This window comes from Echeneis naucrates, chromosome 18, assembly GCF_900963305.1.
Source record: "Echeneis naucrates chromosome 18, fEcheNa1.1, whole genome shotgun sequence".
Classification (NCBI taxonomy): Eukaryota; Metazoa; Chordata; class Actinopteri; order Carangiformes; family Echeneidae; genus Echeneis; species Echeneis naucrates.
In genome coordinates this window covers 8,723,431-8,740,318 of record NC_042528.1, presented here as the reverse complement: position 1 = coordinate 8,740,318, position 16,888 = coordinate 8,723,431, and the positions used below count along the sequence as shown (strand labels likewise).

Below are 16,888 nucleotides of genomic sequence, written 5' to 3'. Positions count from 1 at the left end.
CAATAGCGAAGGACGGAAGATTACCAGAAGGATCTGTGTTGCTGAGGATACAGTAGACATATAGAATTCACAGAAATCCCCTATATTTCTGACTTCTCTAACCCGAGCCAGCTTTCAGTATTTTCACTGGTATTTATGGCCATCTCCTAAGAAAAAGTGAGAGGCGAAAAAAATCAGTTCTTCAAAGACATCCTGTTACTCATTTCATCTGCTCACCATGCTCTCCATGCAACATATCCTTGTTATCTTGTTATGATAAATGTCTTATTCATTTGGAAGAAATTTAATCCTGTCAACGTTTTAACTTTAAGTTTAAAATATCCAGGGATTGTCCATTAAATCACATACAAATATGAATACTATCACCATACTATCACCACCTGTGGGTATAAACGATGGGGTCGGGTGCGCTGACAGTTGGGTGGCAGTAAAGGCGGGCGGCCTCAATGACCCAGACCTGGGCAGCAGAGGTCGGCTCTAGGAACATGGAATGTCACCTCGCTGGGGGGGAAGGAGCCGCAGCTTGTGCAAAAGATGGAGCGCTACCAGTTGGATCTGGTGGGGCTTACTTCTACGCACAGCCTTGGTTCTGGATCCCTACTCCTGGAGAGGGGTTTGGACTCTATTCTTCTCTGGAGTTGCTCATGGGGTGAGGCGCCGGGCGGGCGTGGCGATACTCACAACTCCACTGGAGGTGGAGCTTTTCTAGCATCCCTGTGGAGGTTGGAGACATTGAGCCTGAGTGGTCGATGTTCAAAACTTCTATTGCCGAAGCTGCTGCGGGGAGCTGTGGCCTCAAGGATTTAGATGACTCAAGGGGCGGTAACCATGGTGGACACCGGTGGTCAGGGAAGCTGTCCGACTGAAGAAGGAGGCCTTCTGGGATATGTAAGCCCAGGGGACTCTTGAGGTGGTTGCATGGCACCGACAGGCTGGAAGGGCTGCAGCTTCAACAGTGAGGGAGGCAACGCAGTGGGTGTGGGAGGAGTTTCGAGAACACATGGAGAAGGACTTTCAGCAGGCACAAAGGTGTTTCTGGAAAACCATTCGGCATCTCAGGAGGGGAAAGCAGGGGAACATCCAATCCATCTATGGCAAGGATGGTTCACTGTTGACCTCAACTGAGGAGGTAGTCGGAAGGTGAAAAGAGCACTCTGATAAACTCCTGAATCCAACTTGCACGTCCTTTGGTGTGGAGGTAGAGCTGGAGGATGATGGAGGATCAGTGTCAATCTCCTGGGAGGAGGTCACTGAGGTAGTTGAACAACTCCACAGTGACAAGATCTGTCCGGAAATATTGATGGCTCTGGGTGTTGAGGGGCTGTTGTGGTTGACACGCCTTTTCAATATTGTGTGGAAGTCTGGAACAGTACCAAAGGAGTGGCAGACCAAGGTGGTGATTCCCTTGTTTAAAAAGGAGGACCAGAGGATGTGTGCCAATTACCGGGGCATCATACAGCGTCGCTGGGAAAGTCTACTCCAAGGTGCTGGAAAGGAGGGTCCGGCCGATTGTAGAGGAGCAATGCGTATTTCGTCCAGGTTATGAAACAACGGACCAGATCTTTACTCTCGCACATATCCTGGAGGGGGCCTGGGAGCATGCCTATCCAGTTTACATGTGTTTTGTGGACTTGTAGAAGGCGTATGATCGGGTTCCCCGGGATATGTTGTGGGAGGTCCTGCGGGAGTATCGGGTAAGGGGGTCTCTGCTGAGAGCCATCCAATCTCTGTATTCCCAAAGCGAGAGCTGTGTACGATTTTTCGGCAATAAGTCGGACTTGTTTCAGGTGGGGGTTGGCCTACACCAGGGCTACGCTTTGTCCCCAGTCCTGTTTGTGATTTTCATGGACAGGATATGTACGTAGTCATGGGGGAGGAGGGCTGCAGTTCAGGGAGCTGAGGGTTACATCCCTGCTTTTTGCGGATGATGTGGTCCTATTGGCTCCATCGGTCTGTGAACTCTAGTGCTCACTGAACAAGTTCGCAGCCGAGTGTGAAGTGGCTGGGATGAGGATCAGCACCTTTAAATCAGAGGCCATGGTTCTTAGCAGGAAACCGGTGGCATACGTGCTCCAGGTAGGAAATGAGTCCTTACCCCAAGTGAAAGAGTTAAAGTATCTCGGGGTCTTTTTCACAAGTGAGGATAAGATGGAGCAAGAGATTGGCCGGAGAATCAGAGCAGCAGGGATGTTGTTGTGTTCGCTGTTGTGATGAAGAGAGAGCTGGGTCTGGCCGAAATGGGTTTTCTCAGGAGGGTGGCTGGAGTCTCCCTCAGAGATAGGGTGGAACTCCACACTGGCCTGGTGTGGCCTGATCGTAAAAGTTATTTAAAGTAGGATTTTATTTCTATTTGTCTTTTACTTCCATATGCGGTTTGACTTGTCAACCCAAAAAGAGATTCTTTGCTTTATGCAGATTAGTGAGAACGAAAACACAACAGCATTGTTTTCATGATGGAGGAATTCTGCATTGCTGCTTTTGTAACATCAGCTCTTGGTAGCCAAAAACAATTGGCATCAAAGAAACTTTATTCTTTCCCCATTCAGCTCTGTTCTCATTGTCTCATTTGTCCTCCCTCTCACCTTCAACTGCTCTCCCTGCCTTGACGCATCCAAGCTGCTCAAATTCAAGCGTTAACATGGCACTTATATTCTCCCTTCTTCTCATCTCTGTGGGTTTTTCTTTCTCTTTCTTTTATTACTCTCTTTACCTCGCTTTGCCTCTGCCTCACCGTCTGCTCCTCTCCCTCTCTAATTGGTATGCTATCAGTTGGAGCTCAGATATCGCTGTCACTTTCTGCCTATTTGCTTCAGACATAGTGCTGTATGCTGTCTTGCTGTTTCCACTCCATACATTAGCTTCAAGTGAATGTGCTGTCTCTTTCAAGTCTATACGTAAACAATCGCTTACAACAAAAGAGAAAATTAAACTGGGTAGCAGTATGAGGGAGATGGGTTAAAGACAGTGTGAAGGGGAAAGTTGAGGGAGGGGAAGAGGGCAAGAAATGAGGCTTTGTGGAGGACTCTATAAAGTGGTGATACAGAGTGAAGTGGTTAGGAATTAACTTAATAGTAAATGGCTCAGTGAGTGTCTTGGAGTGTTTTCAGTGTTATTACGAAAGCAAGCTAACTGTGAAATCTGGTCTTGGGTCCACTTAAGGAGCCTGAGGATTTGGCCCATTACCGTGTTACAGCTCCCAAATGGGTTTAGAAAGTAACAAGGACCTTGTTCTGTCACTGGCGGAAACCACTTAAGACCCATAATCAAGGTTATTTTACGTCTCCATTTCTCAGAGTAATTTTTTTTTGTGTTGGCTTAATAAGGAAGCAGACAGCGCTGTAACTGAAACCTCTCAAAAGAAGAACAACATTTTATATATTGGCAAAATACCGGGGTGAGGCGACTCATCTAAATATTCAGTGATTGGTCCAGGGGAAATCTGATGAGGCTTTTCCAGCGCTTGTTTCCAGACTGAAAGCTCACAGTGCCACCCACTCTTCAGAGATGTCTTCTGGCTATCTGTGAGACTAACAATAAACACTAGGTCTTATCCAGTCGCCTAAGTGAATGTGCTGACAAGTCCTTAATAAGTTAAAATAATAATGGTCAACAAGAGGACCGTTTGCCACTGAACAGTTAACGGTACAGAGAGTTCACGTTGTATATAGTTTTAAAGTTAATGTTAAACAAAAACTTTATTCATCTAAAACAAAGCATAAAAAAATTGTCATATTTTTGTAGTCCTGCACTGAAAACTGTGTAAACTCTCTTGCACAATAACCAGGGAAAGTTTCTTTCGATAGCACTTTTCCAGGAAAAAAATCCCAAATTGCTTAACAACACACAACAGTTCACAAACCTAATTTAAAGCACCATGAGAAAAACAAGCAAGTCAAAAAGAAGAGCAATTCAACCAGCGCTAAAAGCTCCTCTGAATAGGTATATTTTCAACTTCCTCTTAAAAGAGTCATTAGGCCCTAAACAGCTTATCAGCAGAGGAAGTGGTTTCCAAAGCGATGGGGCTGCAGCCTGAACAGACTGATCACCCCCAGATTTCAAACGGGTGTGGCGTACCACCAGGAGTCTTTGGTCAGATGACCTTAATAAATGTGATGGACGATATGGCCGTAAGATTGGAGATGTAAGAAGGGACTTGACCATGGAGAGCTAGAAGTCAACACTAAAATCTTGAAATGAATTCTGATCTAAAGTGAAGGGAGGATAGAACCAGGGTGATGTTTGTGTTCCTGGTTCCAACCTAAAGCCTTGCTGTCGTACTCAGCCGTAGTAGAAATTTAAGGAAGTAATGAACAAGTTAAAGCCCTGGATCCCTTGGGATAAAGGGTGTAATAAAACGCTTCCCTTCTTGCTCAAGACAGCCATCCCTCCTGTTTATATACAATTCCCAACCATGAGTGTGATGCTTATCTCCCTAAATTGCAAGGAACTGTGACAAATCCACTGTGACAAATGCCCAAACATTTCATAGGTCTAGTTATCTCATTATTTAGAATAAAACCTCTTTAGTCAAAGCCCTGAAAGCACATTTCTCAAAGTATGTGGGCACCAGAATTTCCAGCATCCGACACATTTATCAAATATTTTAACTGCTTTCCTTATAACACTTGTATGGAAACATAGCAACATAGTCAGGTGAAATGGGGTCGACCAGGTTTTCATGTTTGTTTTTATTGGCGATTTTCCATAAACTTTATTTCTTAGGCCTCTGAAGCCCATCCAGAAGCCATTTTGACATCTTTTGCAGTGAAAATGCATGAGTTTCAGTGGGGATATCCATTTATTTATCTGAATACCTGGAAAGAATATTTTTGGAAAACCGCAATAGTAGGCCTTGGCAGCAAAGATTTGCAATGTTCCAATGGCAGAGCAGCAGTCTTTCATACAACGTCAGAGAAATACACCACTGACCTATGTTGCACAGGGAATGAAGGAGTGTTTCTGACTGAGATACTTCACACAAAGGAATGGAAATGGATTATAGAGAGAGAGATTGTGGCAAAAAAAAAGATACACAGTAAAACCGACTTGCAGTATGTTGCAAGAAATAATCCAAAACTAGAGTATAGCGTGTGAGACACAGAGAGGAGATAATGATAATTCACCACTGGTACACTGCTGTGCTGTGATGAATTGGAACTATTGATGTGAGCTTGTGTACACATGCTCATCCATATTGAGGGCACTGATTTCAGGCAAGTCCACAGAAGTAATGTGGGCATGGATGACAACATGAGACCAAATCAGTATTTCTAAAGTGAGATAGAGACAGTGACAATGGCACAGAGAGTGAGAGAGTAAAGTGTGGTTTTCTTGCCCTGGGCTGAAAGAAGCTAACACCTTGACTTCAATTATTAACATGGCACTTGGCTTTTCATTAATCCAGCCTGTGCAGTATCTTTTTCTTCTCGCTCTGTCTGTTTTGCTGCAACAAGATCTGTGGTGGCACTGCTTTACTTCCAGTCTTCCTGTGTTAGACGAAGGCCCCATCTTGTCGCTAATGGTTGTTGAGTACAACCCATTCATCTTGTCTATTTGCCCTGAAGCCGAAAGTGTCACAAAAGCACATACAGAAAAAGTAAAGTGTAAAATTGTATTATCTCACATGGCAGACTAATGCAAATGTGGACACACTTCTACACAGAGCCATGTGAAAAATGTCTAATTCATTCAAATAACTGTTGGAAATTTTACCACCCAGAATGAAAGTGTAATTCTGTTTAATTAAAACATAAATGCAATGGAAGACTCTTGAAATAGTCCCTTGGAATTAAATTTTCTGTCTACATTGGTTTCCTCAAGTTTTGCAAAACAGCCTCTTTCAGTAGTTCCAAGAGCCACTGTGCTAGTTTTGTTGTTTCCAGTCAACTACACGTCCTATATATGTGTGTATATGTATGTGTGTTTGTGCAGCAAAGTGTGACAAACATTTGTATTGCTGCATGCTTGATTTTCTAGTGATATAAGATAGATACATTTCTTGAGTTAGAAATCCAGTTCATAGTATTATTAGCTCAAATCTGATTTAATCAGAACATAACTCCTTTTGTCTGTTGTTGACCCTTTGTTTCTTAGTTGGCAGCATCTTAAAGCTTTACAGAAATGGCAGATACATCAGCTGTGTCAATTTCATGAGTTTTGGCCAGTGCACATCAGCAGCCAGTCAGCTGACACATCCTGTAGCTGGTTGGTGTGGAGGGAAAAATCGGCTTAATTGGATCAGCTTAATGGTTTCAAAAACTCAACTGCAACTTCAGTGCGACGACAAGAGCCAGGATGTCAGGGAACAGATGATCCTTTTGAGCTAAGCACTTGCTGTTTTATCACTTCAAATTGTTCTGAATAAACATATTAGCCAAATGCTTAAACTGTGTGATTATGCAGGGTTTATCCTAAAATAGCCTAAATGCTCAGACAGCTTGTGTTGATGTATAGACGCAATAAATCAAAGCTAAGACTAGCATCTGTTCCATTGCAAGCAATGCTTAGTATTTTATATCATCTCCTTCCCTGTGGATTGGGCAGTTCAATATAAAAATAACTATGGGAAGCCCTGGGAAGCCAGCGGGCATCCAGTCAGTCACTTAAACAAAGCGGTCAACATTAACAGCTACATTGTCTATATGCTTGGCCTACAGTGTTAAATGGTGGCTGAACAGTTTTAAAAATATAGCCTCTGCACAGGGAAGGGAAGATTAAATGAATAGAGAGGAAATGTAAACGCTGTAGATTTTCCCAGGGGCATTTGCACAGAGGAGAGTTGGCAACTTCCTCAAGAATACAATGGAAAAAAAGTGCCCCACAGCCCCGCTGGCAATCCCAAAAAGCCACAGTTGGCAAACGATGACTATTCACAACCTCCGTTCAACATTTCCTTTTTTTCATCCAAGTTAACCGAACACCTGAAATTGGAAAGGAAGTCATAAAACATATTTAAACAAACATAATTAACTTTGTACAAGCAAAAGCTTTAGTTCATCTTCATGTTTTTCTCTTCCCCCTGAGTTATTACTTGTGGTAGCTACATTTACTACTACCATTTACCCGTCTCAATTCAGGTGAAGTTTGGAGGAAGTCATTCTTAAAACGGTGCTTGTATCAGTAGTATTTCATTAGTGGAAGTGACCCAACTGTTCAGCTAGTAATATGTTCTAATGGTACGAACAGCCTTTGTGTGAAAGTATGATGTGTATGTGTATGAAGTGTTTAAAATAGATGCATTCTCTGCAGAGCAGCTTGCAGATTTATTCACATGCGCATCAGAAACTGTGAGCGTGGAACTTTTGGGATCTACTTCAGTGACAGTTGAAGTGCCGCTGACCATCCCAAAGCTTATAAAATCAAAGAGGGGAATTTGGCTTTATGAAAATGGCAACCTAGAAATTGGGGCTTTGAGCCGTTAAACAGCATATTGCACAGGTGTAGTGTGTATGCATGAGCAGCAGTACTTGTGACAATTTCCTCTGCTTCAGTATTTCATGCATTTAAAGCCTTATGTAGGTAGTCTCTTTCAACTTGGCCTACATTTTATGTTGAAAAAGATCAGAACTCCTTGGTGAAGAGTAGTTCTGTCGATAAGCCAAACTTAAAACAGATATTTCTAAGCTGAACTCGAATTGCGCTCCATAGAGGCCAAACAATCCTAGACTGGTCTGTGAGATCCAGGGTAATTATCTGCAAATTGTACAAGGTTATAGATCTAGATGGAAGCAATATTTCAGGAGAAATTGAAAAGCGTTCATGAAAGCGAAAACATTTCCTGAACCCACCGCTTTAATCACATTTGCAGCAAAATTGTAATACATTTTTTTTCCCCTTCCCACTCCTGGCACAGTTTTTTTACAAATCAATCACCTCTTTGTATCAAAGCTGCTTGCCCCCCAACAAATAGGTAGTTGATAGCCTCAATGGTGGAGATAAAAATCCACATGCCCACGCACTGAGCTTTATGTTCAGGGATTTTGATATGCACCTCATAAAAGCAGTGAGTCCTTTGTATGTGTGTGTGTATGTTCTTTTTGCCGCACATCTCAGTATGCCTCTAATCACAGCACAGCTACCGTAGTACTGCGAAGTAACTCCATTCATGTCGATGCTATGCAGTACTAATGTAGCACATTTTTGCTGACATGAGTGATTTAGGGAATTATACAGTATTTTCATCATGAAATGAACAGAATTGCCTCCTTAAACAATGAGGGTCAAATCACTCTTGATAAATTGGTGAGTTGTAAAGAGCAAGGAGATAATAAAAAATATCGTTGGCCATAAATGTTGGCAGCTCTGCACATCGCCATTGTCTGAAAATATTACCAACATATCATCAGTGTGGCACAACATTGTTATAATTGTAATTTCTACTCATCTTTTGCTTCCAGCCCTCAAGGAGCTCCATATGTTGTAGTGTTGGACAGTCCTCACTTCCCTCTTCACATCTCCTCTCCTCCCTCTCTGCTCTCTTGCCAAGTGGTTTGGAACAGTCAAGCCTTTCCGTTTCTTACTCTTCTCATGCTTGTTTTCCTCTCTCTCATCTCCTTATTTTGCTCTTCAAGTATGTCTGCCAGTTCCTTCCAAGGTTAATTTCTGCTGTAGCTGAGCTTCGAGCAGATGTGGTGTTTTGCATCCCTGCTTCGTGCCCATGACAAGCCAACTGAAATGTCAACTCAATTGAAACACTTAACAAGAGAAGAGAACATTTTTGATTCCTTGTCTTAGTTTCAGAAGTTGAAGTTTAAGGCTCTGTTTTTCACATTTTATAGAAAATGGAGTGCGATGTGACAAAGGTACCACACAGGATTTGAACCAAGCACCTACAAACAGATCTCAGACTACTGAACATTGCCTATCTCTTGGTTGTTTCTCACTTTTGTTGTGATATTGAATCTCAGGCCTTCTGTTTAGCCCATTGCGGTAGCTTTTAATATTTCCCAAGGACTCGAAATACAAATGATTGCTCGAACAGTAGCAACATCATTGCCACCTATATTAGTGTTTTTTACAAAAGCATGTTTGAAAGTCATACATCCACTGAGGTTACTGGACCTTTAGAGAAAGAAAATGGACATAATGAAATGAAATTGACAAATTGTAAAATTATAAGTGCATCTGCAGCAGAATCCACAGTAATACATTCACAAGAGTACTCTACACAATCTGATCTGCTTCCAAATTACATTCAGTTGGTGTTTTTATTATATTATTACTTGATCTTTTCAATTTGGAGGGTTTTTCCCCAGAATGTCAGGGTTTTGAATATATATTTGTTTGCCGGTTTATCTGTTTTCTCTCCGTCACACTTCACTGTTTTTGTCTTGACAGGTCTTCCGCAGCGGTGAAGGCATGGGAATCCGCCTGGACAGTGCGTCTGCGTTCCAGGGTGCTGTCATTTCACCCCACTATGACTCCCTGCTTGTAAAGGTCATCGCCAGCGGGAAGGACCTGCAGACCGCAGCCTCCAAAATGAGCCGTGCACTGGCCGAGTTCAGAGTACGCGGGGTCAAGGTAGGACCTTTCATTCAGTGTGCTTGATGGGGCTAGTTCCCTCCAAGGGGTTTTCCCCAGTTTTTTTTTTTCCTACGTTTCTTTTTTGCAAGGTGTCATTGTGCCCCAGGGGCTGATTAAAATTGTAACATCTGGGGCTGGTGTAAATCTTCTCTCAACAGTTGTCATACACCCTGAATATTTCACAAGAGAGATTTTTTCAGGGCAGCAAAGATGTGAATTAGATTGCGTTCTCTGCTAAAGGTCTCTTGTGAATGGCTTCATGAGAGCCCATAACCAACTATTTGAGCCAGTGCATCCATGGTTAATAGTGTGATGCATTTCAAACTGAGAGGGTGAGGAGGACAGCTTTTTGAAGGTCCCTGTGTACTTAATAAGCTGCAGAGTGCAACAAGTCACTGATGTGGTGCTCCAAAACGCTTGGTCACTTAGCCTTACATCTCCGTGTGACCTGTCTGGTTGAATACATGCTCTGTAATGCTCTGACACTTGGATTTCTAACTTTCTAACACTCTGAAGCTGCCTCAGGATACCTTCCTGGAAAGATTTGTTCAGCAGAATGTGCTAAGTATTGTTTTTTGTCTATATAAGCTTTTTTGACAGTGGTTTTCATTAAAAGTCAGAATTCACAGAAAGGAAAGGTTTGGCTAATTAAAAATAATGAGCTTTAGGGTTCATGTATTCATTGTAGGGAGATAATAGAATAAGCCACACAATGCATCATTCTTTTAGTTGGCTTATTCTCTGTATTCTGTCCCTATATTGGCTGATAATTGACAAACATATAATGAAGCGACACACAATATGGAAGAAACTTTTATTTTTAGCATCCTAAAGGACAAGAAATACTTCTCGTAAGGAATATCAGTTTTTCTCACTCCAGGTTTTTTACATGAATAGATGGCTGACATTTTATAAAACCAGTTTTTCATTGAACCAGTTTCTCCTCTTTTTATACTCACATTAGCCTTTTTCACCCCGCCATTAAAAATATGTACTTTGTGATCAGGATGAGCCCAGTTGAACCCATACAGGGTTCATGACATGTGCCTTTTTTCTAGGACATTGAGGTCTATGTATTGTTGAGCTACTAATCAAGCTGTAACTAGAATCACTATAATGGGCAGCTACGGTTTTAGGTCTTTTTATTGTAGATGCAGGTGCGCACAAAAACTCATTCTGGGAAATTCAGCATTTCATTTCAAGGTGAGTCAAGGGTGAACAAGTCTTTTAAGCAGTTAACTGTTGTTTAATTTTGCTCTAAAGCTGAAAAGGCAAGTAAACAAATAACTCCACATCCTAATAAAGTATAACATTTTTGAAAAAGCAAAATGAAAGAGCACATTCTACTCATCGTATGCCACTGATGGCTTTTAAAACATTTTCTGTCTAAGCCAAGTAGCAGATTGCCAGAAAATTTATATTTCTTATTTTTTTGCAAAGCTCAAGCATAAAGCAAAGCACTTTGTGCCCTCTCTCCAGTGGTGTAACACCCTAAGTATAAAGAAGTGAGAATTTAAGTCAAGCAGCGGTTGATGTAAATTCAAGCATGTGACCTTGCATCTGTGAACCAGCAGCAACAGTTTATTGACTTCAGTGCTTTTTGCTTGGCGTATCCAATATATTCAAAGACAGTTGTGGTGTATTTGTATGTGTGTGATCTCCAGCCAAAAGGGTTTTCAATGTTTGCTCTGTTAAATTTACCTTTATGAAAATAAAGGCCATTGTAAACATGTTGTAGCTGGTAGATACTGAAAATTCTATCAGCTCAGTGATAATAATTCCTCTTTTGAATTAGTAATGATGAGGTGAAATTGCCAGTCTGGTCAGGGTTAGGGTTGGTCTTCTCAACTCTAATTTCTCATTTAACTTATAGTGCATTTTACAAACTGTACACAAACTTAATAGATGAATTTTCCCTTCTGATAGTGTGAGAGAATGTTTGTCTGCTGAGTCTCAATGTGTCCTCACTGCACAGGTTCATATAAACATGCAGATAGCCAAATTAATGTACCACTCCTGATTTTATGACGTGGATCTGTACGTCAAAATGAGCTGATTCTTGGTGTAAAGACAGGGCACGCTGCCAACAAGCTACAATGACAGAAAATTATGTTTGTGTTGATCAAACCTGAGGTAGAATAGAACATAACAGACTCCTGCAGAACAGATATGGTAGCATGTATTGACAAAGACTTTAGATTTGTTAAATGCCCAAAACTGAATTTGTTGGTCCTGTCAAAGCCATTTTTATTTAACAAGGTAATCAGACCATGCCATCTTGATAAACACAGGTGTGTGGTGTCAGTACATTTTTGAAAGAACAGAGAGAAATAATTGTCGAGGAAATTACGTTGCACCTCTATTTTCTCTCCTACTATTGAAAGTTGGATAAATGGCATCTGTATGCCTTCCTTTGAGCTTCACAGTCCTGTTTGAAATTGTAGATAGCATACCAAATGTTTATCCCCTTTTTGTGTTGTGTGGCACTATCAGGGACACCAAGCAAAAGCCTTGAACCTTCACTTAACACCATTTGTCAAAGCAACTGGACAGGGAGCTCGAGTCTGTCTTTCCAGTCCTAGAGTTGACATAATCCAAGTTCTTGTATTTTTGTAACTCGGTTTTTTGGCCTTTTCTTCAAAGTAAGCACGCAGACTCTGTTTTGCACTTTGATGTGGGCTCAGTGCTTCAGTCCTGAGTTAAAGTACAATTGCCAATGTCCCCAGTTTCAGTTGCTGTGTGAGCCACAGCAGTGTCCTTTAAACCTCTATCTAACTATATCCCAAATTCAATATTTTAGATGTAGGTTTAACTGGTAAACACATTTCTGTCCATCATCCATCTTTGTCTTTTCCTGTTTTTGTTACATTCTGGTAAATAACTACAGCTACCTAGCATAACTGTCACTTATTGACCAAGTAAACCATAGCAAAAACCAAGTCTTTCTTAAGAACCTGGATAATCATTTATAAAACAGAACAGCGTATATCATTCACATTTTAAATTCTTCTGCTCTATGTAACTTATTTTGGTAGTTGATGTGATGTCTATTTGATGTGGATGCTGTCTGCCATCCAGAGAGTCATTCCTCCGGTCCCAGATGTAGCTTCCTGTCTTAGAAGCAGATCTAATTGCTGATGCCTCTCGTATAAATTAGCATACATAGCTGGCTAAATTGAGTCCTCAGGACCTTGTGTATTCACATCTCTGCATCTGTGAGGATGTACTGTACATTTATGTGGCAAAGGTGGCCAGAATGTTGATTAGAACAGGAATAGTGGTACATTTTCTCCTTGTTAGTGTGTTTGCAAGCATTGGCCTTAGAGAGCGTTCTGTTGGAATGTCACCAGTAAGTAGCTGGAGTGCTGGCAACAAATCCAAGGCTTATTAATGCTTTGGTCTGCTCACAGAGATATGACACTGAAGGGGTGGCATCCTCCTAACTCCAAGCTGCTGCCCCCCCCAAGGAAAAATGTGGCTGTAATAAATTTGAAACTAGCCGCACCAAACTACTTTGATAATTCTTTGAGTTTGATGACTTTTTCCCTCTGCCTTAAATATACCCTAACCTTTAAAGTGAAAACCCGAACCAGTCAAAGTTTCTCCGTTGACATGTGACAACTTGCTGCTCTCCTCTGTTGTGTGGAATTATATTTGGCATTTCAGGAAGATCTGTTTATCTCCTGCTGTGTCTGTGTGCACTTGTCTATCAGCATTTCAGTGTGGACATTTGTTGGACTTTTCTGTGTGTGCAAAGGATAAGCCATGTGTGTGAAGCAGCAAAATATAAAGCATTTTTCAACAGACACAGAGGTGGGAGAGTTCATTCATTCACTCACTCATCTTCAACAGCTTATTTGTTTCCCGGTTGCACAGCGGGAGGGGGGGGGGCTCAGAACATAAGACAGGAGGGTGAAGATAGATGGATAGAGGAACCAGGGGGAATAGGCGAAAGGGCAATCAAGATGGAGACTGTAACATAAAATGACAGGTATGGTAGTGCTGCCCGTAGTGACTGTCGTGTCTGGCGCTTTCGTGTGTGTCGCTATTTGAATTTTTCATGTCAAATCTTGAATCATGTCTTTACATGATTGCAATTCATTCACTACTTGATCCATTTTTCCAAAAAAAAAAACAAAAAGTCTCTTTAGTGCAACAAGTGAGGAAAAAAATATGTCTCTTTAGAAATATTTAGATTACAAAACAAACACACTCCTACGGGATTACCTTTGTTCTTACCAGTAACCAGCCCCTCCCCTAAATTATAACTAGAACATGACAGAGTATTTCTCATCATGCTGAAGCAAAAATGAATGCATATAGCTATAAACATGCATATGTGTGTATTTAAATGCACACAAAACGTTAAGTGAAAAGGAAGTGGCTCGGACCTTTGACTTCTAACTGAATAAATAATAAGCAGATACTGTAATGCTGCAGTGAATCAGTCACATTCCTCAGTGTTTAAAAGACAGACAGAAGTCATCCAACGGAGAGACCGACATCAGGTTAAAACACGTCCTTTCCCCCCTCATGGCACAATCAGACGCCAAATATATTCTGTCCAGTTTGATGGAATCTTCAGCAAACTGAGACATTTGTGTGTGTGTGTGTGTCTGAGTGAGTTAGAGAGAGAGAGAGAGATTCATATTTGTTCCACTAGGGGCTTTGTTTTCAATGCTGTTCATCTTTACACCTTATTTATATGAGTGTTTGAGGTGACATAAGGTTGTTGAAACCAAAATGTCTGTGTGGGTACACGTCTTTCTGTCTGTGTGCGTGCGTGTGCGTGCATGTGTGCGGAACAGGTTATGAGCTCATGCAGAAAGGCTCTCTGAAGTATCTTTGAAATATTTCGCTTCATTATAGCCTTCCAGATCACAGACTGTTCTCCATCTTGAGACTTTCTTGTCCTTCCCCACTTCACTGCCATGAAACAGCAGCTTTATTTTTCTTTACTTGCCACATTTGTTGTACATGATCCTCAAGTGTGACATGGATATTTTATCATCTTTTGGACCACATCATGTATCTTTGAGAGGGGGTTGTATTTTTACTGATATGAATAAATAAAATCTTTGACATTTTGTTCGAAATCATTCCTCTTTATCCTCGCTTGGGTTCTGGATCATCACCTGTTGCACCACCCTTCTCTTTTGTCTTCCTTCTCCTCATTATTATTTACTTCTTTGAGCTTTCATGCTTCATAAATGTGCGGAGATTATCAGTAGAGCTGACCATTCATTACAGTTGAAGTAATGATGAACATAAATCAAATTTGTCAAAGTCTCATATCTTTGTAGTGGCATTTAGCAGATTGTCCCTCATCTTGTGACAGTAAAGATGTAATCTTGTATTCATATTTCACAACCCATTTTGGAAATATGTACACCAGCCACACATCCTCAAACCGGGTAGTCGTCTCTGTACACTTTTTTTTGGTCTGTTTATTTACATGGTTTCAAGTGTTTTTACATGTATCTGACAAAACACTACATTTCCAAGTGGCACTGAGATATCATAGCCAATGCTTTTATCACATACAAGCTTCTCTCAGTTCTGTCAAGTAAATAACATCCCTACTTTCTTTTTTAATACCCTGTCATGCTCTCCCAACTCTTCACCTGCTTGACTTTGGCCTACCTTCTTAAGAAAAATTGTCTTCGAGTCCTCTCATGTATACTTTTCATATCTCCTGTAAATGGTTCACTGCATTGGTGACATTTGTTTTTCCAGGATCTCCTTTCTTGTAGCCTGATTTTTATACCTTGCTATAGAATTAGTCTTACTAGCCCATTTATAAGCTGTAATTAGTCAACATAATCGAACATTGCAGACTAGATTTATATCTGGGTTGAGTACAAATAAATCAGGTGGGTCGATGTGGCTCATGATTTTATTCCCCATCAAACATAAGAAAATAGTTTGTGTATCGAGATCCATCTTGTGAGTTGAGTGATCAGTAAGTAATTCATAACATAGCATTCCAAAATGGTTTTTCAATGCTTTTGCTAATGAACAGCCACAGCTATATCTTTGTTTTATAGAACACTGAATCATTTCAAGCTTAACTGTACATAACATCTCCAAGAAACCAAAAATAAATCTGCTACTCTCATTCATTTAATTTCATCCCTCAGCCTTGCTTTGAGCTTTTTTTTTTGCATCCTTGTCAGTTCTGTCAGTGAACTGTCACATTGAAATCAGCGCTGACTAAGTGAAATGATGTTTTCCCCTCTGATGAAATACTTATCCAGGATCCTTCATTCAGCATTTAAAAAGAGGAGACAAGAAACAGAGCATACATCTTATCTCAGATTTATTAGTGGAAGGAACACACAATCTCATACACTGGCACTATATTGGCCGCACATACCATCTTTTCTTCATTTCACACCTGTAAAAAAAAAAGCTCTTGCACGGTACTTAATCACATGGACAGCATTATAATTATCTGTGTGGGTACAAGCTTGGCCCATATGTTTGAGTGTGTCCATGTACATGCTTTTATTTGAATACTTAAGTGCAAGTGTTGGATAAAGCTCATTTCAGGTAATTGAATAAAAGATCAAATCCAATTACCTATAGTGATGGTACATAAATGAGGTGGGTGGGAAGGTGACTGACGGAGGCCAGAGTGATGAATGGAGGAATAGGAAATCTGGGTTCTGTTGACAGAAGAGTTAAAAAACAACTGGAGGAGAATATAGTCTGAATATCAACCTGAGAAGGACAAAAAAAAAAAAAAAAAAGCGCAGTTGGATAGAGAAAAGGTGATAGTTATGTAAAATAGATGGGCGGGCCATGAAATGACAGCCATGGAGGTCACTACTTCTTTAGCGGTGTTAGCAGTGAGATAGATTGCTTGAATTTAAGGCCCCAAAAGCATTAAAATTTGAAATACACGCTTTGGTGCCACAACAACTTTCTGCACTGCTTGACTACTCTTAGATTAACATAGAACAGAAACACTGTAGTATAAAACTGAAAAAAGCATCTTTCATTATCAGCATCAATAAGCAGTTTCCTGTTCCTTCACTGCAGATGACCATTTTTTTCTGTTGGGATTTATTTGCTGCCTCACTTATTTAACAACCGTAAACAAACTGGAATTGGTAGATTTTTGTCTTCTGTGTGCTCAAGGGTGTCCTTGTTTGTCAGTCCACTCTATGTACTCTATCAAGGGTGAGTAACACAAACAGTTTACAATATGTAATCCAATGTATGAGGCAATCCACTTTGTCATTGAGTAAAGAGTCATTTTTGACATTCTCCTTGGATTGCTTTAGAGGGAGCAGGTTGCCCCTTCGTGTAAGTGATGCTGCATCCATTTTCCATATTTTTCATTATTCAAAAGAAGATAAAT

General features: G+C 40.8%; 1 protein-coding gene across 1 annotated transcript in view; it reads left to right on the top strand.

Moving 5' to 3' along the window:
- Positions 1-16,888, top strand: part of LOC115058673 (pyruvate carboxylase, mitochondrial) — a 231,405-nt gene that overhangs the window by 93,603 nt on the left and 120,914 nt on the right. The window contains exon 12 of the mRNA XM_029526110.1: positions 9,337-9,519. Coding sequence (XP_029381970.1) covers positions 9,337-9,519 — 183 coding nt within the window. The remainder of the gene's footprint in view (positions 1-9,336; positions 9,520-16,888) is intronic.